This window comes from Salmo salar, chromosome 18 (genome assembly GCF_965601325.2).
Source record: "Salmo salar chromosome 18, fSalSal1, whole genome shotgun sequence".
NCBI classification, from domain to species: Eukaryota; Metazoa; Chordata; class Actinopteri; order Salmoniformes; family Salmonidae; genus Salmo; species Salmo salar.
The window spans coordinates 95,972,920-95,998,660 of record NC_138308.1 but is presented as its reverse complement, the minus strand read 5'-3'; the positions used below and the strand labels follow the sequence as shown (position 1 = coordinate 95,998,660).

The 25,741-nt window shown below is 44.5% G+C and overlaps 1 protein-coding gene and 1 long non-coding RNA gene across 2 annotated transcripts; one reads left to right on the top strand and one right to left on the bottom strand.

Moving 5' to 3' along the window:
- Positions 1-1,002: 1,002 nt before the first annotated feature.
- On the top strand, positions 1,003-2,785 carry LOC145861808 (uncharacterized). The gene is made up of 4 exons (XR_014381499.1): positions 1,003-1,058; positions 1,301-1,432; positions 1,911-2,186; positions 2,219-2,785. It is a non-coding gene; the product is annotated as an uncharacterized LOC145861808 (long non-coding RNA).
- Positions 2,786-5,668: 2,883 nt separating this feature from the next.
- On the bottom strand, positions 5,669-20,160 carry LOC145861806 (FERM domain-containing protein 7). The gene is made up of 10 exons (XM_082965352.1): positions 19,482-20,160; positions 17,606-17,684; positions 15,570-15,667; positions 15,059-15,173; positions 14,245-14,392; positions 13,963-14,058; positions 12,538-12,701; positions 10,207-10,275; positions 10,017-10,086; positions 5,669-7,111 (listed from the first exon to the last, which is right to left on the bottom strand). Exons 1-10 carry the CDS (start codon positions 19,699-19,701, stop codon positions 6,014-6,016), a joined length of 2,157 nt encoding a protein of 718 aa, XP_082821478.1. The 5' UTR covers positions 19,702-20,160; the 3' UTR covers positions 5,669-6,013.
- Positions 20,161-25,741: the final 5,581 nt, after the last annotated feature.

Sequence of the window (25,741 nt, the reverse complement as noted above, 5' to 3'; positions counted from 1 at the left end):
CTAGTTTAAATGGTGTATTTTACCTCTAGTCCAGTCTCATTCCAAACGTCGTAAATTGTTGTATCTGCACGAACCCAGTCTTTACTAAAATCATCCATACATCAATTGTCTTAAAATCATTTATTTACTACACTAAGTAATTAACAGAAAAACATACAAACAGTAATTATCGTCACAGAGGATTGGTATCGGAATGTGCCCTTGTGGGCTAAACAGGCAGGTCGGCCTGTTGAACAATGGGTCATAAACGGTCAGCTGAGAATGCACACCTACAGAGTTCATTAATATTAACAATTGACAATTGAAGGCTCACTCATTCGGGAACAATTGCAATCAATATATATTTACGCTCAGTGTGTCGTCGTGATCCTTGTTCGAGAGTTCTGTTCTGTTGGGGAGTTTTGTCCGCGTTCTCTCTCTCTCTCTCTCGGTTAGAATGGATCTTTCAGAGCGACATTCATTAATGTCATCATAGAATGGTTGTTTCGTTGGTCTTCGCGTTCGATGATATAATTTACTTAGCTGCAGACTACTAATTAATATCAAAGACTTGTTCTTATTCTGTCAGTATCGATAGTCTAAAAGTTAACCACGTGGTATGGTTCACTTTCAGTAGAGTACTTGGATGGTCAAACCTCTGTCCATAGAGTGTAGGCCTGGTCTGAAGAAATGTAAATCAGGGGGTGTTTTATAGTGCCCATAGAACAGCTTGTCAAATGACGCCTGGTCCTGTATGGGTCCCTGGGGGCGTGCCTATGACTGAGTTAGATTTGGTTACAGAAATACAATTCTATCACATTACATCAGTACATAGCATCTCAATGTCTTACAAAAGCTTTATCCTTATTAATACATTCTATACAACCATTATGATGCTATTATATAAACAGTTTTATGGTAATATGGCTATATTGTCTCTTCTGAGTATCACAAAATTGTACCAAGCGGATCAGTTCATAGCTGGATTCTTCACCAATCTTCCATACCTTCTCCAGAACACAAAATGTCGCTTGAAGTCCACCAGTTTATCCACAGTCATCTCTCCAGTCTTCTCGGAGGTACATGTTTGTATGTTCAGACAGTGTTAATGTACGTTTCTGAATGTATAAAGGACCAGTCAAAAGTGTGGACACACCTACTCATTCCAGGGTTTTTCTTTATTTGTACTATTATGTGTTAATTAGTTAATTAATAGTTTTGATGTCTTCACTATTATTCTACAATGTAAAAAAGAAAGAAAAACCCTTGAATGAGTAGGTGTGTCCAAACTTTTGACTGGTACTTTATGTTGTGGCTGAAGTTTGATCACAGGGGCAGTGATGAACAGAGGCGTGCTATAGGGGAGCTGGAGAGACACATTCGACTGGCTGAAGACATCTGTCCTGGAATCACAGACAAGATGGTCGCCACGATCATTAACACGCTTCCAGACGTAAGTCACTCTCCTCTCATCCTTCTCTCCCTCTTCTTTCTTTTATTCTGATAAATCCCTCTCTCTCCCTCTGTCTCCTCTGTCTCCCTCTGTCTGTCTCTGTCTGTCTGTCTGTCTGTCTGTCTGTCTGTCTGTCTGTCTGTCTGTCCTGTCTGTCTGTCTGTCTGTCTGTCTGTCTGTCTGTCTCTCTCTCTCTCTCTCTCTCTGTCTCTCTCTCTCTCTCTTTCTCTCTCTCTCTTTCTCTCTCTCTCTTTCTCCCTCCCTCTGTCTCCTCCGTCTGTCTCGCTCTCTCTCTCCCTCTATCCTCTGTCTGTCTGTCTGTCTGTCTGTCTGTCTGTCTGTCTGTCTGTCTGTCTGTCTGTCTGTCTGTCTGTCTGTCTGTCTGTCTGTCTGTCTGTCTGTCTGTCTGTCTGTCTGTCTGTCTGTCTGTCTCTCTCTCCCTCTGTCTCCTCTGTCTGTCTCTCTCTCTCTCACTCAGGTTCACTCCAACATAAAAGAAGAGATTGGAGGTCGATTCCAGTTAAACGAGGGAAGAAAGAAGAAATGCAGAAGTTCCTGTCTAGTCATGTCTACACACACACACACACACACACACACACACACACACACACACACACACACACACACACACACACACACACACACACACACACACACACACACACACACACACACACCACCAGTAATGTAATTAAAAGTTCCTTTCTTGCTGAATATCTTGGGTCTCAGTAGAGTATCTGTAGTGTCTGGATAGGTATTAACAGTATAGTGGTGGAGTCTGGATAGGTATAAACAGTATAGTGGTGTATCTGTAGGGTCTGGATAGGTATAAACAGTATAGTGGTGTATCTGTAGGGTCTGGATAGGTATAAACAGTATAGTGGTGTATCTGTAGGGTCTGGATAGGTATAAACAGTATAGTGGTGTATCTGTAGGGTCTGGATAGGTATAAACAGTATAGTGGTGTATCTGTAGTGTCTGGATAGGTATAAACAGTATAGTGGTGTATCTGTAGGGTCTGGATAGGTATAAACAGTATAGTGGTGTATCTGTAGGGTCTGGATAGGTATAAACAGTATAGTGGTGTATCTGTAGTGTCTGGATAGGTATAAACAGTATAGTGGTGTATCTGTAGGGTCTGGATAGGTATAAACAGTATAGTGGTAGGGTCTGGATAGGTATAAACAGTATAGTGGTGTATCTGTAGGGTCTGGATAGGTATAAACAGTATAGTGGTGTATCTGTAGGGTCTGGCTAGGTATAAACAGTATAGTGGTGTATCTGTAGGGTCTGGATAGGTATAAACAGTATAGTGGTGGATCTGTAGGGTCTGGATAGGTATAAACAGTATAGTGGTTGTAGGGTCTGGATAGGTATAAACAGTATAGTGGTGTATCTGTAGGGTCTGGATAGGTATAAACAGTATAGTGGTGTATCTGTAGGGTCTGGATAGGTATAAACAGTATAGTGGTGTATCTGTAGGGTCTGGATAGGTATAAACAGTATAGTGGTGTATCTGTAGGGTCTGGATAGGTATAAACAGTATAGTGGTGTATCTGTAGGGTCTGGATAGGTATAAACAGTATAGTGGTGGATCTGTAGGGTCTGGATAGGTATAAACAGTATAGTGGTAGGGTCTGGATAGGTATAAACAGTATAGTGGTGTATCTGTAGGGTCTGGATAGGTATAAACAGTATAGTGGTGTATCTGTAGGGTCTGGATAGGTATAAACAGTATAGTGGTGTATCTGTAGGGTCTGGATAGGTATAAACAGTATAGTGGTGTATCTGTAGGGTCTGGCTAGGTATAAACAGTATAGTGGTGTATCTGTAGGGTCTGGATAGGTATTAACAGTATAGTGGTGTATCTGTAGGGTCTGGATAGGTATTAACAGTATAGTGGTGTATCTGTAGGGTCTGGATAGGTATAAACAGTATAGTGGTGTATCTGTAGGGTCTGGATAGGTATAAACAGTATAGTGGTGTATCTGTAGGGTCTGGATAGGTATAAACAGTATAGTGGTGTATCTGTAGTGTCTGGATAGGTATAAACAGTATAGTGGTGTATCTGTAGGGTCTGGATAGGTATAAACAGTATAGTGGTGGATCTGTAGGGTCTGGATAGGTATAAACAGTATAGTGGTGTATCTGTAGTGTCTGGATAGGTATAAACAGTATAGTGGTGTATCTGTAGGGTCTGGATAGGTATAAACAGTATAGTGGTAGGGTCTGGATAGGTATAAACAGTATAGTGGTGTATCTGTAGGGTCTGGATAGGTATAAACAGTATAGTGGTGTATCTGTAGGGTCTGGATAGGTATAAACAGTATAGTGGTGTATCTGTAGTGTCTGGATAGGTATAAACAGTATAGTGGTGTATCTGTAGGGTCTGGATAGGTATAAACAGTATAGTGGTGTATCTGTAGGGTCTGGATAGGTATAAACAGTATAGTGGTGGATCTGTAGGGTCTGGATAGGTATAAACAGTATAGTGGTAGGGTCTGGATAGGTATAAACAGTATAGTGGTGTATCTGTAGTGTCTGGATAGGTATAAACAGTATAGTGGTGTATCTGTAGGGTCTGGATAGGTATAAACAGTATAGTGGTGTATCTGTAGGGTCTGGATAGGTATAAACAGTATAGTGGTGTATCTGTAGGGTCTGGCTAGGTATAAACAGTATAGTGGTGTATCTGTAGGGTCTGGATAGGTATTAACAGTATAGTGGTGTATCTGTAGGGTCTGGATAGGTATTAACAGTATAGTGGTGTATCTGTAGGGTCTGGATAGGTATAAACAGTATAGTGGTGTATCTGTAGGGTCTGGATAGGTATAAACAGTATAGTGGTGTATCTGTAGGGTCTGGATAGGTATAAACAGTATAGTGGTGTATCTGTAGTGTCTGGATAGGTATAAACAGTATAGTGGTGTATCTGTAGGGTCTGGATAGGTATAAACAGTATAGTGGTGGATCTGTAGGGTCTGGATAGGTATAAACATTATAGTGGTAGGGTCTGGATAGGTATAAACAGTATAGTGGTGTATCTGTAGGGTCTGGATAGGTATAAACAGTATAGTGGTGTATCTGTAGGGTCTGGATAGGTATAAACAGTATAGTGGTGTATCTGTAGGGTCTGGATAGGTATAAACAGTATAGTGGTGTATCTGTAGGGTCTGGATAGGTATAAACAGTATAGTGGTGTATCTGTAGGGTCTGGATGGGTATAAACAGTATAGTGGTAGGGTCTGGATAGGTATAAACAGTATAGTGGTGTATCTGTAGGGTCTGGATATGTACTAACAGTGTAGTGGTGAAGCTTCCACTGTATTGATTCCACCGTACAGATTGGAAAACATTAAAAGGTTAGGGCCAAGGAGACGGGTATGGATAGATCCTAATCAAATCCATAGCAACACAGGGGCAGCGGAGTGTCCAACGCTGTTTGATGATGAGCAGAACTGTGTCCAGGAGTGAAGGGTTATGGCTGCCATTCATCCCCAGTGTTCTATTCCAGAATTCAGTTAGAACGTCTTCCCACTGACGTTCCAGTTCCGTAGACATCTAGAACCCTTTTTTCACATTTCCTCCATTCTAAAATAAATAACTCAGGGCTCTACTTTTAAAAGATTTACCTGTATATTGGGATACATTTTAAATATGACATTTTCTTGTTTTTATATGGGATTAGTTGGTCATACATGTCTGGTTGTCTGGGAAATGTTTAAAACGTTGCGTGATCCATTTTTATATTTCAATAGATGTTGAAAGAGTAATGTTGTAAATACAGTTTGATCAAAATTGTGTGTGTGTGTGTGTGTGTATTGGTACCAGTATAGAGTGTATTGGGAGAAATGCTGAGGGGAAGATTTGTTTAACAGTCTTTTGTATAAGTTTGAAAGTTAATTTGTGTGCGATTTTAATTTGAATTATTACAATTATTTTTAGGTTTTCTTTTGGGGGGGAATAAATGTTTAATTTTGGCCTTCATTTTTGGCCTGTGTGTTTCGGCTATGTGCTGGTTTGATTGTCAAAGCCTCTGAATCTATGTAGTAAAAATGTTTAGTAAAATGGGTATAGATTTTATATCCAGGGCCCGTATTCAAAAAGTGTCTCAGTAAAAATTACAAGTTCTGATCTAGGATCAGATCCATATCAGGGTCGGGGTCAATTCCATTCAGTAAAATCTTTTGAAATTGTTGCATGTTAAGTTTATTTTTTGTTCAGTATAAAAATGCTTTGTGATGTACAGATCATGTTCGTTCCTGTATCTCAAGTAAAGACACATTGCTCATCATCCACATTACACACTTTATTGACAGATGAATTCAGACATGTACCAAAACCTTCAATAGAAACAGGATACGCTACTTCCTGTAAAGTTGTGCAAAATGGACACGTCTGTTAACCGAACGTTCACTTCAACACTGTAAACATCTCTTCAACGTACAAAACATCCTGGATACACCAAATGTTATCCTGACCACACACACACACACACACAACACACACACACACACACACACAAAACACACACAACACACACAAAACACTTGTTGATCTACACACCGACACACCGCTATTCTAAAGTCTCAGTTTCGTAATTCGAGGCGTCCCCTCTCCCCCACTGCTATACCTCTCCTCTTCCCCCTCCTCTTCCTCCTCCAGTTGTAAACTCCCAGAGGAGAACCTCATCCTAGCCAGAGCATTGGACCGTACCACTTTACCCAACGGGGGTACTGGGCAGTAGTATGGGTAGATTACCTCTGGGTCTGAATCACTGTGGCTTCCACCGGCCCCCCCAAGAACACACAGCGAGGTGGGCCGGTCTGGCAAGGGGGAGGAGTTTAGAGGCAGGTAGGAGGGTCTTTGCGGAGTCTGGTGACGTGATAGGTGGGGGTAGTAACCTAGGGGACGGAACTCAGAGGCGGGGTTGGAGGCGGGGACTACTCTGGGGAACTTGACGTCCGGTTGGCTGGTGGCACGACGAGGAAGTCCAGGCAGGAAATTGGAGTCGTCGCTGTAATGTCCCGCCTCTATTCTCCCGACGTCGAATCTCCTGGCTGCGTTTCCACCGTGGTAGACCCTGGTCAATCCCAGCCCGGATGGGCGGAGATTCCGCCTGAGTGGCGACAGGGAAGACGAATCAGAGTGTGAGTAGAGAGAAGGGTGTGTCTGCCCCTCCAACAGGGTGTGGTCTAAACGGAGCATCTGCGGGAGACGTTCCAATGAGGTTACGGCGCCGTCCAAAAAGTAGGCGTGTCCGTGCGGATAGCTGGCCAATGGGAATGTTGGAAGGACTGGATGGAACTGGTAGGCGGGGGTATTGGGATATAGGAGGACCAATTGCTGCGCGTCGGAGGCAGGCTGGGGTTTGGGCCGATGTCTGGCCCTGCTGTTTCCGTGGGAAACCTCTCTATGCCCCGCCCCTCCCTGCCGTTGCCCCCCTGCCCTCCTCTCCCCGATGTCTACTGATGTAGAGGCGGACCTTTGCTTAGGAGAGGCCGTTGATTGGTGGAAAGCTTGTGGGAGGCGGGACCGCTGCAGTTCTGTGGAGAAGACCACTTCGACAGCTGATTGACTGCGTTTAGGGTTAGCTCCTCCCACTTCCTGTTGTTGTCTTTCCACTTCCTCTTCGCTGTGGCCTCCGGGGCGCGGGAACGAGTGGGACTGCTCGTAGAGCTGGAGATGCGCGCACACACACACACACACACACACACACACACACACACACACACACACACACACACACACACACACAAAAGACAGCATGAGGTGGATAAACGTGGTCATCCAGAATCACATGTATTTATTTTCCGAGCTATAGCACAAAATATTTTACATAAAGCAGGTTTTTAAAGGACCAAAGAGTTTAGGCTGCTCTGTGTTTTACTCATAGGTGAAATTGCCGCAGGGGATGATGGGAGATGTCCCCCCCCCCCATATTCATAACAGGTTGGTTCATCCCCAAACTATAAATATATATCCAGTAAAAGTATATGGAAAATAGGAGCGGCAGGTAGCCTAGTGGTTAGAGCAGGTAGCCTAGTGGTTAGAGCAGGTAGCCCTAGTGGTTAGAGCAGGTAGCCTAGTGGTTAGAGCAGGTAGCCTAGTGGTTAGAGCAGGTAGCCTAGTGGTTAGAGCAGGTAGCTCTAGTGGTTAGAGCAGGGAGCCTAGTGGTTAGAGCAGGGTAGCCTAGTGGTTAGAGCAGGTAGCCTAGTGGTTAGAGCAGGTAGCCTAGTGGTTAGAGCAGGTAGCCTAGTGGTTAGAGCAGGGAGCCTAGTGGTTAGAGCAGGTAGCCTAGTGGTTAGAGCAGGTAGCCTAGTGGTTAGAGCAGGTAGCCTAGTGGTTAGAGCAAGTAGCCTAGTGGTTAGAGCGTTGGACTTGAAACCGAAAGGTTGCCGGATGGAATCCCTGAGCTGACAAGGTATGAAAATCTTTCGTTCTGCCTCTGAACAAGGCAGTTAAACCCACTGTTCTCTGGGTGCTAAATGACATGGATGTTGATTAAGGCAGCCCCCCCCCCCCCCTGCACCTCTCTGATTCAGAGGGGTTGGGTTAAATGCAGGAAGACACCTTTCAGTTGTACAACTTACTTGGTATCCCCCTTTCCCAAAATATATACTGCTCAAAAAAATAAAGGGAACACTTAACCAACACATCCTAGATCTGAATGAAATAAATAATGTTATTAAATACTTTTTTCTTTACATAGTTGAATGTGCTGACAACAAAATCACACAAAAATAATCAATGGAAATCCAATTTATCAACCCATGGAGGTCTGGATTTGGAGTCACACTCAAAATTAAAGTGGAAAACCACACTACAGGCTGATCCAACTTTGATGTAATGTCCTTAAAACAAGTCAAAATGAGGCTCAGTAGTGTGTGTGACCTCCACGTGCCTGTATGACCTCCCTACAACGCCTGGGCATGCTCCTGATGAGGTGGCGGATGGTCTCCTGAGGGATCTCCTCCCAGACCTGGACTAAAGCATCCGCCAACTCCTGGACAGTCTGTGGTGCAACGTGGCGTTGGTGGATGGAGCGAGACATGATGTCCCAGATGTGCTCAATTGGATTCAGGTCTGGGGAACGGGCGGGCCAGTCCAGAGCATCAATGCCTTCCTCTTGCAGGAACTGCTGACACCCTCCAGCCACATGAGGTCTAGCATTGTCTTGCATTAGGAGGAACCCAGGGCCAACCGCACCAGCATATGGTCACACAAGGGGTCTGAGGATCTCATCTCGGTACCTAATGGCAGTCAGACTACCTATGGAGAGCACATGGAGGGCTGTGCGGCCCCCCAAAGAAATGCCACCCCACACCATGACTGACCCACCGCCAAACCAGTCATGCTGGAGGATGTTGCAGGCAGCAGAACGTTCTCCACAGCGTCTCCAGACTCTGTCACGTCTGTCACGTGCTCAGTGTGAACCTGCTTTCATCTGTGAAGAGCACAGGGCGCCAGTGGCGAATTTGCCAATCTTGGTGTTCTCTGGCAAATGCCAAACGTCCTGCACGGTGTTGGGCTGTAAGCACAACCCCCACCTGTGGACGTCAGGCCCTCATACCACTCTCATGGAGTCTGTTTCTGACCGTTTGAGCAGACACATGCACATTTGTGGCCTGCTGGAGGTCATTTTGCAGGGCTCTGGCAGTGCTCCTCCTGCCCCTCCTTGCACAAAGGCGGAGGTAGTGGTCCTGCTGCTGGGTAGTTGCCCTCCTACGGCCTCCTCCACGTCTCCTGATGTACTGGCCTGTCTCCTGGTAGCGCCTCCGTGCTCTGGACACTACGCTGACAGACACAGCAAACCTTCTTGCCACAGCTCGCATTGATGTGCCATCCTGGATGAGCTGCACTACCTGAGCCACTTGTGTGGGTTGTAGACTCCGTCTCATGCTACCACTAGAGTGAAAGCACCGCCAGCATTCAAAAGTGACCAAAACATCAGCCAGGAAGCATAGGAACTGAGAAGTGGTCTTTGGTCCCCACCTGCAGAACCACTCCTTTATTGGGGGTGTCTTGCTAATTGCCTATAATTTCCACCTGTTGTCTATTCCATTTGCACAACAGCATGTGAAATGTATTGTCAATCAGTGTTGCTTCCTAAGTGGACAGTTTGATTTCACAGAAGTGTGATTGACTTGGAGTTACATTGTGTTGTTTAAGTGTTCCCTTTATTTTTTTGAGCAGTGTATATAAAAGCAGGAAATGTGCTTTAAAACTGCAAAATGTGAAGAATAGCATGAGATAAGCTACAAAACACTACCACGATGTTGTCTGGTGTTGACCCAGCACCCCTGGCAGGCTAAAACGAACGCACCCCTGGCACGACCCAGCACCCCTGGCAGGCTAAAACGAACGCACCAAAACACTACCACGATGTTGTCTGGTGTTGACCCAGCACCCCTGGCAGGCTAGTAGATTGAATTTTCTCCCTGTGATGGCTAGGTAGAGTAGATAGATTTTTCTCCCTGTGGTTGCTAGGTAGAGTAGATTGATTTTTCTCCCTGTGGTTGCTAGGTAGAGTAGATAGATTTTTCTCCCTGTGGTTGCTAGGTAGAATGGATTGATAGTTTACCTGTTTGGAGACGTCTGTGAGGAGATCAGGAGAGGATCTACACTGTCTGGACTCTGACTTACAGTAGGACCTAATGGAGAAAGAGACATGGTTTAACACCCTCACACACACACACACACACACACACACACACACACACACACACACACACACACACACACACACACACACACACACACTGTCTTCCCACCTCTCGAAAGGCCTGTGTTTCTTCTCTCCTGTCGCCATACACTCCATCAGCTGTTTCTGGGTCCTGCCACTGAAACAGAACACATTCAGTTTCAATCACCTGAACACACAGTGTGTCTGTACCCAGTGTGTCTGTACCCAGTGTGTCTGTACCCAGTGTGTCTGTACCCAGTGTGAGTCTGTACCCAGTGTGTCTGTACCCAGTGTGTCTGTACCCAGTGTGTATGTACCCAGTGTGTATGTACCCAGTGTGTCTGTACCCAGTGTGTGTCTGTACCCAGCGTGTGTCTGTACCCAGTGAGTCTGTACCCAGTGTGTCTGTACCCAGTGAGTCTGTACCCAGTGTGTCTGTACCCAGTGTGTGTCTGTACCCAGTGAGTCTGTACCCAGTGTGTGTCTGTACCCAGTGTGAGTCTGTACCCAGTGTGTGTCTGTACCCAGTGTGTGTCTGTACCCAGTGTGAGTCTGTACCCAGTGTGTGTCTGTACCCAGTGTGTGTCTGTACCCAGAGTGTCTGTACCCAGTGTGAGTCTGTACCCAGTGTGTCTGTACCCAGCGTGTGTCTGTACCCAGTGAGTCTGTACCCAGTGTGTGTCTGTACCCAGTGTGAGTCTGTACCCAGTGTGTGTCTGTACCCAGTGTGTGTCTGTACCCAGTGTGAGTCTGTACCCAGTGTGAGTCTGTACCCAGAGTGTCTGTACCCAGTGTGAGTCTGTACCCAGTGTGTCTGTACCCAGTGTGTGTCTGTACCCAGCGTGTGTCTGTACCCAGCGTGAATTTGTACCCAGCGTGTGTCTGTACCCAGTGTGAGTCTGTACCCAGTGTGAGTCTGTACCCAGTGTGAGTCTGTACCCAGTGAGTCTGTACCCAGTGTGTCTGTACCCAGTGTGTGTCTGTACCCAGTGAGTCTGTACCCAGTGTGTCTGTACCCAGCGTGTGTCTGTACCCAGTGTGTGTCTGTACCCAGCGTGTCTGTACCCAGTGTGAGTCTGTACCCAATGTGTGTCTGTACCCAATGTGTGTCTGTACCCGGTGTGTGTCTGTACCCAGTGTGTGTCTGTACCCAGTGAGTCTGTACCCAGTGAGTCTGTACCCACTGTGTCTGTACCCAGCGTGTGTCTGTACCCAGCGTGTGTCTGTACCCAGAGTGTCTGTACCCAGTGTGAGTCTGTTCCCAGTGAGTCTGTACCAAGTGTGTCTGTACCCAGTGTGTCTGTACCCAGTGTGAGTCTGTACCCAGTGTGTGTCTGTACCCAGTGTGTGTCTGTACCCAGTGAGTTTGTACACAGTGTGTCTGTACCCAGTGTGTGTCTGTACCCAGTGTGTGCCTGTACCCAGTGAGTTTGTACCCAGTGTGTCTGTACCCAGTGTGAGTCTGTACCCAGTGAGTTTGTACCCAGTGTGTCTGTACCCAGTGTGAGTCTGTACCCAGTGTGTGTCTGTACCCAGTGAGTCTGTAAGTAAGTACCCAGTGAGTCTGTACCCAGTGTGTCTGTACCCAGTGTGACTCTGTACCCAGTGAGTCTGTACCCAGTGAGTTTGTACCCAGTGTGTCTATACCCAGTGTGTGCCTGTACCCAGTGAGTCTGTACCCAGTGTGTCTGTACCCAGTGTGAGTCTGTACCCAGTGTGTCTGTACCCAGTGTGAGTCTGTACCCAGTGTGTGTCTGTACCCAGTGTGTGTGTCTGTACCCAGTGTGTGTCTGTACCCAGTGTGTGTCTGTACCCAGTGAGTCTGTAAGTAAGTACCCAGTGAGTCTGTACCCAGTGTGTCTGTACCCAGTGAGTCTGTACCCAGTGAGTCTGTACCCAGTGAGTTTGTACCCAGTGTGTCTATACCCAGTGTGTGCCTGTACCCAGTGAGTCTGTACCCAGTGTGTCTGTACCCAGTGTGAGTCTGTACCCAGTGTGTCTGTACCCAGTGTGAGTCTGTACCCAGTGTGTGTCTGTACCCAGTGTGTGTCTGTACCCAGTGTGTGTCTGTACCCAGTGAGTCTGTAAGTAAGTACCCAGTGAGTCTGTACCCAGTGTGTCTGTACCCAGTGTGAGTCTGTACCCAGTGTGTCTGTACCCAGTGTGAGTCTGTACCCAGTGTGTGTCTGTACCCAGTGTGTGTGTCTGTACCCAGTGTGTGTCTGTACCCAGTGTGTGTCTGTACCCAGTGAGTCTGTAAGTAAGTACCCAGTGTGTCTATACCCAGTGTGTGCCTGTACCCAGTGTGTCTGTACCCAGTGTGAGTCTGTACCCGGTGTGAGTCTGTACCCAGTGTAAGTCTGTATCCAGTGAGTCTGTAAGTAAGTACCCAGTGAGTCTGTATCCATCTTCTCCATACCTGTATCTGAAGCTGGACCCTTTGCTGGACAGCAGAGTCTTGCTGCGTGACTGGGGCTCTTTGGCCAGTCTGAAGAAGGCATGGTATTCAACACAGGTCTTCCAGAAGGACTTAGACACGTCTCGACTCGCCATCGCAAACTCGACCGTGTCCTTATGGGACGGCTGGCGGGCACACGCGTGGAGACACAGGTACATTTCTTAAGAAGTTGTATACTTTAAAGAAGTTGTACACACTAAAATGTATATTCTCTTGAAATTTCCTTAAAAACACTGTTATTAATTATTGAAAATGTGAGATATCTAGATACATTTGGAGGACAGAGGAATTATATTATATGAAACAGTCTTACAAAGTTGAATAGAACAGGCTTGGGGATTAGGAGTCTCGCCCCTTATTTGGTCATGTAGTTTGATGAGGAAGTGAATATGGTTGGGTATTAGGAGTCTCACCCCTTATTTGGTCATGTAGTTTGATGAGGAAGTGAATATGGTTGGGTATTAGGAGTCTCACCCCTTATTTGGTCATGTAGTTTGATGAGGAAGTGAATATGGTTGGGTATTAGGAGTCTCACCCCTTATTTGGTCATGTAGCTTGATGAGGAAGTGAATATGGTTGGGTATTAGGAGTCTCACCCCTTATTTGGTCATGTAGTTTGATGAGGAAGTGAATATGGTTGGGTAATAGGAGTCTCACCCCTTATTTGGTCATGTAGTTTGATGAGGAAGTGAATATGGTTGAGTATTAGGAGTCTCACCCCTTATTTGGTCATGTAGTTTGATGAGGAAGTGAATATGGTTGGGTATTAGGAGTCTCACCCCTTATTTGGTCATGTAGCTTGATGAGGAAGTGAATATGGTTGGGTATTAGGAGTCTCACCCCTTATTTGGTCATGTAGTTTGATGAGGAAGTGAATATGGTTGGGTAATAGGAGTCTCACCCCTTATTTGGTCATGTAGTTTGATGAGGAAGTGAATATGGTTGAGTATTAGGAGTCTCACCCCTTATTTGGTCATGTAGTTTGATGAGGAAGTGAATATGGTTGGGTATTAGGAGTCTCACCCCTTATTTGGTCATGTAGTTTGATGAGGAAGTGAATATGGTTGGGTAATAGGAGTCTCACCCCTTATTTGGTCATGTAGCTTGATGAGGAAGTGAATATGGTTGGGTATTAGGAGTCTCACCCCTATTTGGTCGTGTAGTTTGATGAGGAAGTGAATATGGTTGGGTATTAGGAGTCTCACCCCTATTTGGTCGTGTAGTTTGATGAGGAAGTGAATATGGTTGGGTATTAGGAGTCTCACCCCTATTTGGTCGTGTAGTTTGATGAGGAAGTGAATATGGTTGGGTATTAGGAGTCTCACCCCTTATTTGGTCATGTAGTTTGATGAGGAAGTGAATATGGTTGGGTATTAGGAGTCTCACCCCTATTTGGTCGTGTAGTTTGATGAGGAAGTGTTTCCTCTTGAAGCTCAGTTTACGGACCTTGGCCCAGCTAAAGGTGTTGATCTTAGTGTTTCCCTGGAGACGAGAGGAGACAGGAGATTGGTCAGAGTGTGGACATATTTAACTATACGTCAAGACCAGAAGTCCCCACAATAATAGTAAACAAACAACAATTTGACCAACTTGTGTGTGTGTGTGTGTGTGTGTGTGTGTGTGTGTGTGTGTGTGTGTGTGTGTGTGTGTGTGTGTGTGTGTGTGTACCTGGAACACCAGTACCCCAGAGTGTGTGACGGCCAGGTTGAGTCTCATGCCCTCGCCATCGTGGGCAGGATGAGGGCGGATCCCGTACATGTCCAGTTTCCTAGCAACCTCCAACAGATGGACGTCTGAGTCCGCAGGAGAGTGACCCCTGGAACAATCAACCAATCAGGCAATCAGATAATCAATCAGTGTGTGTGTGTATGAAACATACTGTTTCAGCTCTAGATGGTGACCTTACTGTATACTCTAATGCTAAGGAAGTGCTTCCACAGGTACCATAGGATCTCGATGGCAGTGACAGTAGATGCTAATGCTAAGGAAGTGCTTCCACAGGGACCGTAGGATCTCGATGTCAGTGACAGTAGATGCTAATGCTAAGGAAGTGCTTCCACAGGGACCGTAGGATCTCGATGGCAGTGACAGTAGATGCTAATGCTAAGGAGGTGCTTCCACAGGGAGCGTAGGATCTCGATGTCAGTGACAGTAGATGCTAATGCTAAGGAAGTGCTTCCACAGGGACCGTAGGATCTCGATGGCAGTGACAGTAGATGCTAATGCTAAGGAAGTGCTTCCACAGGGACCATAGGATCTCATTGGCGGGTGGTCAGGGCTCCACAGTGCCACCATTGGTATAGTCAAGTATGATCACAATTATAGTCAAGTATGATCACATTTATAAATGCTGCAGTAGCTGTTTACAAAGTATCTGAACAAAGTACGTTTATGTTTAAGTTTCAACTGCTAGGAAAGTGCTTCCACAGGGACCATATTATCTCTATGACAGTGACAGTAGATGCTAATGCTAAGTGCTAACCTGTGTTTCCTGTGGAACTTCATAATCTTGTGGTCCAGGTATTCCTGGTTAGGGACATATCTTCTCATCTCTAGATGGTGGATGTCCAACTCTTCCTTGTAGTCTCCCAGCTCTGCTGTACATTACACACACGTGCACGAACGGAAGCACACGTGTATGCCTCAAGCATGGACGAACATGTGCACACACACACACACACACACACACACACACACACACACACACACACACACACACACACACACACACACACACAAAGGTAAACCACGAATGTACAAACACACACACAGCAAGTAAGTAAGTCATTTCAGGTAGGTTAACTACGACGAGTGAGTTACTATTTTAGTGTTGACAATAGCAAAACGTAAAACAAAATATGTATTGTACGACAGATTTTTTTATTTTTTATAATTATTATTCGACAAGTTCCCTGCCTGTCTCCGCCCCATTGGCTTCTGTTTCCTTTCTTGTGAATACAACCCAGGTGTTTATCAGATTGGGCTTGACTCACACTGCAGTATATGGGAGACCAGCAGGGCGGCGCTGTTGTCATTACAGGTAAGGCTGCCTGTAGAGAGGTCCTGCTTTATCTGGAGAGAAAACAGATACCTGGAACAGAGGAGGGGAGAGAGAGGTTACACACACAGAACTGTTATCATTACAGGTTAGACTCCCTGTAGAGAGGTCCTGCTTTACCTGGAGAGAAAACAGATACCTGGTAGAGAGGAGAGGACACCTGGGTCAGATAGATATACCTACTGTACACCTGGGTCAGACAGATAGATATACCTACTGTACACCTGGGTCAGATAGATAGATATACCTACTGTACACCTGGGTCAGATAGATAGATATACCTACTGTACACCTGGGTCAGATAGATAGATATACCTACTGTACACCTGGGTCAGATAGATAGATATACCTACTGTACACCTGGGTCAGATAGATAGATATACCTACTGTACACCTGGGTCAGACAGATAGATATACCTACTGTACACCTGGGACAGACAGACAGACAGACAGACAGACAGACAGACAGACAGACAGACAGACAGACAGACAGACAGACAGACAGACAGACAGACAGACAGACAGACAGACAGACAGACAGACAGACAGATAGATAGATAGATAGATAGATAGATAGATAGATAGATAGATAGATAGATAGATAGATAGATAGATAGATAGATAGATAGATAGATAGATAGATAGATAGATAGATAGATAGATAGATAGATAGATAGATAGATAAACTCAGGAAAAGAAAAAACGTCCTCTCACTGTCAACTGCGTTTATTTTCAGTAAACTTAACATGTGTAAATATTTGTATGAACATAACAAGATTCAACAACTGAGACATGAACTGAACAAGTTCCACAGACATGTGACAAACAGAAATGGAATAATGTGTCCCTGAACAAAGGGGGGGGGGGGTAAAAAGTAACAGTCAGTATCTGGTGTGGCCACCAGCTGCATTAAGTACTGCAGTGCATCTCCTCCTCATGGACTGCACCAGAATTGCCAGTTCTTGAGATGTTGCCCCACTCTTCCACCAAGGCACCTGCAAGTTCCTGGACATTTCTTGGGTGGAATGGCTCTAGCCCTCACTCTCCGATCCAACAGGTCCTAGACATCGATCCCGCTCCAGAGTACAGGCCTCGGTGAAACGCTCATTCCTTCGACGATAAACGCGAATCCGACCATCACCCCTGGTGAGACAAAACCACGACTCGTCAGTGAAGAGCAATTTTTGCCAGTTCTGTCTGGTCCAGCGACGGTGGGTTTGTGCCCATAGGCGACGTTGCTGCCAGTGATGTCTGGTGAGGACCTGCCTTACAACAGGCCTACAAGCCCTCAGTCCAGCCTCTCTCAGCCTATTGCGGACAGTCTGAGCCCTGATGGAGGGATTGTGCATTCCTGGTGTAACTCGGGTAGTTGTTGTTGCCATCCTGTACCTGTCCCGCAGGTGTGATGTTCGGATGTACCGATCCTGTGCAGGTGTTGTTACACGTGGTCTGCCACTGCTTGGATGATTAGCTGTTCGTCCTGTCTCCCTGTAGCGCTGTCTTAGGCGTCTCACAGTACGGACATTGAAATGTATTGCCCTTGCCACATCTGCAGTCCGCATGCCTCCTTGCAGCATGCCCAAGGCACGTTCACACAGATGAGCAGAGACCCTGGGCATCTTTTTTTTTGTGTTTTTCAGAGTCAGTAGAAAGGCCTCTTTAGTGTCCTAAGTTTTCATAACTGTGACCTTAATTGCCTACCGTCTGTAAGCTGTTAGTGTCTTAACGACCGTTCCACAGGTGCATGTTCATTAATTGTTTATGGTTCATTGAACAAGCATGGGAAACAGTGTTTAAACCCTTTACAATGAAGATCTGTGAAGTTATTTGGATTTTTATGAATTATCTTTGAAAGACAGGGTTCTAAACACTATCACTGACGACGGCCCAAGTTAGTGATCCTCTACTAATATAAACACTATCACTGACTAATGTATCTGAGGAAGGCATGTCACACAAACATACACACACCTGGTGAGTCCTCTCTGCAGCTGTCCTGGGTCTGGAGGAAAGAACTTGACGATGAATCTAAAGAACAGATCACTGGTGTCTGAGAGAGGGAGACGGATAGGGAGAGAGGTAAGGAGAGAGAAGGGGGGGAAGATAAGTTAACCACAATCAAAGAAAAAGAGTATACAGTGCCTTGCAAAAGTATTCATCCCCCTTGGCGTTTTTACGATTTTGTTGCACTACAACCTGTAATTAAAAATGGATTTATATTTGGATTTCATGTAATGGACATACACAAAATAGTCAGAATTGGTGAAGTGAAATGTTTCCAATTTTATAAAAAAAAATATTCAATGGAAAAGTGGTGCGTGTATATGTAATTCACGCCCTTTGCTCTGAAGCCCCTAAATAAGATCTGGTGCAGCCAATTACCTTCAGAAGTCAAACAATACAGTCCACTAGTGTGCAATCTAAGTGTCACATGATCTGTCACATGATCTCAGTATATATACACCTGTTCTGAAAGGCCGCAGAGTCTGCAACATCACTAAGCAAGGGGCACCACCAAGCAAGCAGCACCATGAAGACCAAGGAGCTCTCCAAACAGGTCAGGGAAAAAGTTGTGGAGAAGTAGAGATCAGGGTTGGGTTATAAAAAAGTATCAGAAACTTTGAACATCCCATGGGGCACCATTAAATCCATTATTTTAAAAATGGAAAGAATATGGCACCACAACAAACCTGCCAAGAGAGGGCCACCCACCAAAACTCACAGACCAGGCAAGGAGGGCATTAATCAGAGAGGCAACAAAGAGACCAAAGATAACCCTGAAGGAGCGGCAAAGCTCCACAGCGGAGATTGGAGTATCTGTCCATAGGACCACTTTAAGCCGTACACTCCACAGAGCTGGGCTTTACGGAAGAGTGGCCAGAAAAAAAGCCATTGCTTAAAGAAAAAGATAAGCAAACACATTTGGTGTTCGTCAACAGGCATGTGGGAGACTCCCCAAACATATGGAAGAAGGTAATCTGGTCAGATAAGACTAAAATAGAGCTTTTTGGCCATCAAGGAAAACGCTATGTCTGGCGCAAACGCTTCACCCCGAGAATACCATCCCCACAGTTTTTTTATTTTTTTATTTTACCTTTATTTACCTAGGCAAGTCAGTTAAGAACAAATTCTTATTTGTGAAGCATGGTGGTGGCAGCATCATGCTGTGGGGATGTTTTTCATCAGCAGGGACTGGGAAACTGGTCAGAATTGAAGGAATGATGGATGGCGCTAAATACAAGGAAATTCTTGAGGGAAACCTATTCTTTCCAGCAGGACGATGACTCTAAGCATACTGCTAAAGCAACACTCGAGTGGTTTAAGGGGAAACATTTAAATGTCTTGGAATGGCCTAGTCAAAGCCCAGACCTCAATCTAATTGAGAATCTGTGGTCTGACTTAAAGATTGCTGTACACCAGCAGAACCCATCCAACTTGAAGGAGCTGGAGCAGTTTTGCCTTGAAGAATGAGCAAAAATCCCTATGGCTAGATGTGCCAAGATTATAGAGACATACCCCAATAGACTTGCTGCTGTAATTGCTGCAAAAGGTGGCTCTACAAAATATTGACTTTGGGGGGTGAATAGTTATGCACGCTCAAGTTATCTGTTTTTTTGTCTTATTTCTTGTTTGTTTCACCCAAAACGTTTTTTTTTTGCATCTTCAAAGTGGTAGGCATGTTGTGTAAATCAAATGATACTAACCCCCCAAAAATAAATTTTAATTCCAGGTTGTAAGCGAACAAAATAGGAAAAATTCCGAGGGGGGTGAATACTTTCGCAAGCCACTGTACATATTATCACTCAGTTACTACTTATCCCTCACACATGAAAAAACACAGACTTACTCTTTATCTGATTGGCTAGAGGTTTCAACTGTTCCAGCCACACCTGGAATAAGAAACAAACATTAGGACAGAGTTTTCTCTCTGCTCTCTCTAGCGGTACCGGAGTGCCAACCAGTACCGGAGTGCCAAGTCTAGGACAAAAAGGCTTCTCAACAGTTTTTACCCCCAAGCCATAAGACTCCTGAACAGGTAACCAAATGGTTAGCCGGACTATTTGCATTGTGTGCCCCCCCCCCCCAACCACTCTTTTACGCTGCTGCTACTCTCTGTTTATCATATATACACAGTCACTTTAACTATACATTCATGTACATACTACCTCAATTGGCCCGACCAACCAGTGCTCGCGCACATTGGCTAACCGGGCTATCTGCATTGTGTCCCACCACTCGCCAAACCCTCTTTTACGCTGCTGCTACTCTCTGTTCATCATATATGCATAGTCACTTTAACCATATCTACATGTACATACTACCTCAATCAGCCTGACTAACCGGTGTCTGTATATAGCCTGGCTACTGTTATTTTCAAATGTCTTTTTACTGTTGTTTTATTTCTTTACTTACACACACACACACACACACACACACACACACACACACACACACACACACACACACACACACACACACACACACACACACACACACACACACACACACACATACCACACACACACATACCTTTTTTCGCACTATTGGTTAGAGCCTGTAAGTAAGCATTTCACTGTAAAGGTCTACACCTATTGTATTCGGCACACGTGACAAATAAACTTTGATTTGATTTGATCCAATTGAACTCCAATCCAACACACACTGACAAATATTTATCTCAGCAGTTTCCTCCCTGACCTGTCTAGTAGGTTATACTGACCTGTCTAGTAGGTTATACTGACCTGTCTAGTAGGTTATACTGACCTGTCTAGTAGGTTATACTGACCTCCCTGTCTAGTAGGTTATAATGACCTGTCTAGTAGGTTATACGACCTGTCTAGTAGGTTATACTGACCTGTCTAGTAGGTTATACTGACCTGTCTAGTAGGTTATACTGACCTCCCTGTCTAGTAGGTTATAATGACCTGTCTAGTAGGTTATACTGACCTGTCTAGTAGGTTATACTGACCTGTCTAGTAGGTTATACTGACCTGTCTAGTAGGTTATACTGACCTCCCTGTCTAGTAGGTTATAATGACCTGTCTAGTAGGTTATACGACCTGTCTAGTAGGTTATACTGACCTGTCTAGTAGGTTATACTGACCTGTCTAGTAGGTTATACTGACCTGTCTAGTAGGTTATACTGACCTCCCTGTCTAGTAGGTTATACTGACCTGTCTAGTAGGTTATACTGACCTGTCTAGTAGGTTATACTGACCTGTCTAGTAGGTTATACTGACCTCCCTGTCTAGTAGGTTATACTGACCTGTCTAGTAGGTTATACTGACCTGTCTAGTAGGTTATACTGACCTGTCTAGTAGGTTATACTGACCTGTCTAGTAGGTTATACTGTCCTGTCTAGTAGGTTACACTGACCTGTCTAGTAGGTTATACTGACCTGTCTAGTAGGTTATAATGACCTGTCTAGTAGGTTATACTGACCTGTCTAGTAGGTTATACTGACCTCCCTGTCTAGTAGGTTACACTGACCTGTCTAGTAGGTTATAATGACCTGTCTAGTAGGTTATAATGACCTGTCTAGTAGGTTATACTGACCTGTCTAGTAGGTTATACTGACCTCCCTGTCTAGTAGGTTATACTGACCTGTCTAGTAGGTTATACTGACCTGTCTAGTAGGTTATACTGACCTCCCTGTCTAGTAGGTTATACTGACCTGTCTAGTAGGTTATACTGACCTGTCTAGTAGGTTATACTGACCTGTCTAGTAGGTTATAATGACCTGTCTAGTAGGTTATACTGACCTGTCTAGTAGGTTATACTGTCCTGTCTAGTAGGTTATACTGACCTGTCTAGTAGGTTATACTGACCTGTCCTGTAGGTTATACTGACCTGTCTAGTAGGTTATACTGACCTGTAAAGTAGGTTATACTGACCTGTCTAGTAGGTTATACTGACCTGTCTAGTAGGTTATACTGATCTCCCTGTCTAGTAGGTTATACTGACCTCCCTGTCTAGTAGGTTATACTGACCTGTCTAGTAGGTTATACTGACCTGTCTAGTAGGTTATACTGACCTCCCTGTCTAGTAGGTTATACTGACCTCCCTGTCTAGTAGGTTATACTGACCTGTCCTGTAGGTTATACTGACCTGTCTAGTAGGTTATACTGACCTGTCTAGTAGGTTATAATGACCTGTCTAGTAGGTTATACTGACCTGTCTAGTAGGTTATACTGACCTGTCTAGTAGGTTATAATGACCTGTCTAGTAGGTTATACTGACCTCCCTGTCTAGTAGGTTATATTGACCTGTCTAGTAGGTTATACTGACCTGTCTAGTAGGTTATACTGACCTGTCTAGTAGGTTATACTGACCTCCCTGTCTAGTAGGTTACACTGACCTGTCTAGTAGGTTATAATGACCTGTCTAGTAGGTTATACTGACCTGTCTAGTAGGTTATACTGACCTGTCTAGTAGGTTATACTGACCTCCCTGTCTAGTAGGTTATACTGACCTGTCTAGTAGGTTATACTGACCTGTCTAGTAGGTTATACTGACCTCCCTGTCTAGTAGGTTATACTGACCTGTCTAGTAGGTTATAATGACCTGTCTAGTAGGTTATACTGTCCTGTCTAGTAGGTTATACTGACCTGTCTAGTAGGTTATACTGACCTCCCTGTCTAGTAGGTTATACTGACCTCCCTGTCTAGTAGGTTATACTGACCTGTCTAGTAGGTTATACTGACCTGTCTAGTAGGTTATACTGACCTGTCTAGTAGGTTATACTGACCTCCCTGTCTAGTAGGTTATAATGACCTGTCTAGTAGGTTATACGACCTGTCTAGTAGGTTATACTGACCTGTCTAGTAGGTTATACTGACCTGTCTAGTAGGTTATACTGACCTCCCTGTCTAGTAGGTTATAATGACCTGTCTAGTAGGTTATACTGACCTGTCTAGTAGGTTATACTGACCTGTCTAGTAGGTTATACTGACCTGTCTAGTAGGTTATACTGACCTCCCTGTCTAGTAGGTTATAATGACCTGTCTAGTAGGTTATACGACCTGTCTAGTAGGTTATACTGACCTGTCTAGTAGGTTATACTGACCTGTCTAGTAGGTTATACTGACCTCCCTGTCTAGTAGGTTATACTGACCTGTCTAGTAGGTTATACTGACCTGTCTAGTAGGTTATACTGACCTGTCTAGTAGGTTATACTGACCTCCCTGTCTAGTAGGTTATACTGACCTGTCTAGTAGGTTATACTGACCTGTCTAGTAGGTTATACTGACCTGTCTAGTAGGTTATACTGTCCTGTCTAGTAGGTTACACTGACCTGTCTAGTAGGTTATACTGACCTGTCTAGTAGGTTATAATGACCTGTCTAGTAGGTTATACTGACCTGTCTAGTAGGTTATACTGACCTCCCTGTCTAGTAGGTTACACTGACCTGTCTAGTAGGTTATAATGACCTGTCTAGTAGGTTATAATGACCTGTCTAGTAGGTTATACTGACCTGTCTAGTAGGTTATACTGACCTCCCTGTCTAGTAGGTTATACTGACCTGTCTAGTAGGTTATACTGACCAGTCTAGTAGGTTATACTGACCTCCCTGTCTAGTAGGTTATACTGACCTGTCTAGTAGGTTATACTGACCTGTCTAGTAGGTTATACTGACCTGTCTAGTAGGTTATAATGACCTGTCTAGTAGGTTATACTGACCTGTCTAGTAGGTTATACTGTCCTGTCTAGTAGGTTATACTGACCTGTCTAGTAGGTTATACTGACCTGTCCTGTAGGTTATACTGACCTGTCTAGTAGGTTATACTGACCTGTAAAGTAGGTTATACTGACCTGTCTAGTAGGTTATACTGACCTGTCTAGTAGGTTATACTGACCTGTCTAGTAGGTTATACTGACCTCCCTGTCTAGTAGGTTATACTGACCTGTCTAGTAGGTTATACTGACCTCCCTGTCTAGTAGGTTATACTGACCTCCCTGTCTAGTAGGTTATACTGACCTCCCTGTCTAGTAGGTTATACTGACCTGTCCTGTAGGTTATACTGACCTGTCTAGTAGGTTATACTGACCTGTCTAGTAGGTTATAATGACCTGTCTAGTAGGTTATACTGACCTGTCTAGTAGGTTATACTGACCTGTCTAGTAGGTTATAATGACCTGTCTAGTAGGTTATACTGACCTCCCTGTCTAGTAGGTTATATTGACCTGTCTAGTAGGTTATACTGACCTGTCTAGTAGGTTATACTGACCTGTCTAGTAGGTTATACTGACCTCCCTGTCTAGTAGGTTACACTGACCTGTCTAGTAGGTTATAATGACCTGTCTAGTAGGTTATACTGACCTGTCTAGTAGGTTATACTGACCTGTCTAGTAGGTTATACTGACCTCCCTGTCTAGTAGGTTATACTGACCTGTCTAGTAGGTTATACTGACCTGTCTAGTAGGTTATACTGACCTCTCTGTCTAGTAGGTTATACTGACCTGTCTAGTAGGTTATAATGACCTGTCTAGTAGGTTATACTGTCCTGTCTAGTAGGTTATACTGACCTGCCTAGTAGGTTATACTGACCTCCCTGTCTAGTAGGTTATACTGACCTCTCTGTCTAGTAGGTTATACTGACCTGTCTAGTAGGTTATACTGACCTGTCTAGTAGGTTATACTGACCTGTCTAGTAGGTTATAATGACCTGTCTAGTAGGTTATACTGACCTGTCTAGTAGGTTATACTGACCTCCCTGTCTAGTAGGTTATACTGACCTGTCTAGTAGGTTATACTGACCTGTCTAGTAGGTTATAATGTCCTGTCTAGTAGGTTATACTGACCTGTCTAGTAGGTTATACTGACAACCCTGTCTAGTAGGTTATAATGACCTGTCTAGTAGGTTATACTGACCTGTCTAGTAGGTTATACTGACCTGTCTAGTAGGTTATACTGACCTGTCTAGTAGGTTATACTGACCTCCCTGTCTAGTAGGTTATACTGACCTCCCTGTCTAGTAGGTTATACTGACCTGTCTTGTAGGTTATACTGACCTGTCTAGTAGGTTATACTGACCTCCCTGTCTAGTAGGTTATACTGCCCTGTCTAGTAGGTTATACTGACCTGTCTAGTAGGTTATACTGTCCTGTCTAGTAGGTTATACTGATCTCCCTGTCTAGTAGGTTATACTGACCTCCCTGTCTAGTAGGTTATACTGACCTGTCTAGTAAGTTATACTGACCTGTCTAGTAGGTTATACTGACCTCCCTGTCTAGTAGGTTATACTGACCTCCCTGTCTTGTAGGTTATACTGACCTGTCTAGTAGGTTATACTGACCTGTCTAGTAGGTTATACTGACCTCCCTGTCTAGTAGGTTACACTGACCTGTCTAGTAGGTTACACTGACCTGTCTAGTAGGTTACACTGACCTGTCTAGTAGGTTACACAGACCTGTCTAGTAGGTTATACTGACCTGTCTAGTAGGTTATAATGACCTGTCTAGTAGGTTATACTGACCTGTCTAGTAGGTTATACTGACCTCCCTGTCTAGTAGGTTATACTGACCTGTCTAGTAGGTTATACTGACCTGTCTAGTAGGTTATACTGACCTCCCTGTCTAGTAGGTTATACTGACCTGTCTAGTAGGTTATACTGACCTGTCTAGTAGGTTATACTGACCTGTCTAGTAGGTTATAATGACCTGTCTAGTAGGTTATACTGACCTGTCTAGTAGGTTATAATGTCCTGTCTAGTAGGTTATACTGACCTGTCTAGTAGGTTATACTGACCTGTCCTGTAGGTTATACTGACCTGTCTAGTAGGTTATACTGACCTGTAAAGTAGGTTATACTGACCTGTCTAGTAGGTTATACTGACCTGTCTAGTAGGTTATACTGATCTCCCTGTCTAGTAGGTTATACTGACCTCCCTGTCTAGTAGGTTATACTGACCTGTCTAGTAGGTTATACTGACCTGTCTAGTAGGTTATACTGACCTCCCTGTCTAGTAGGTTATACTGACCTCCCTGTCTAGTAGGTTATACTGACCTGTCCTGTAGGTTATACTGACCTGTCTAGTAGGTTATACTGACCTGTCTAGTAGGTTATAATGACCTGTCTAGTAGGTTATACTGACCTGTCTAGTAGGT

Bases quoted from the DNA above. Each gene is read 5' to 3' on its own strand.
- LOC145861806 (XM_082965352.1), bottom strand. From the start codon at position 19,701: ATGCAAATAGTCCGGCTAACCATTTGGTTACCTGTTCAGGAGTCTTAT. The intron at 10,087-10,206 runs GTGGGAAGACAG...TTTCTCCATTAG, and splicing joins AAACACAGGCCTTTCGAGAG to GTCCTACTGTAAGTCAGAGT. The intron at 7,112-10,016 runs GTAAACTATCAA...GCGCATCTCCAG, and splicing joins TCACAGACGTCTCCAAACAG to CTCTACGAGCAGTCCCACTC.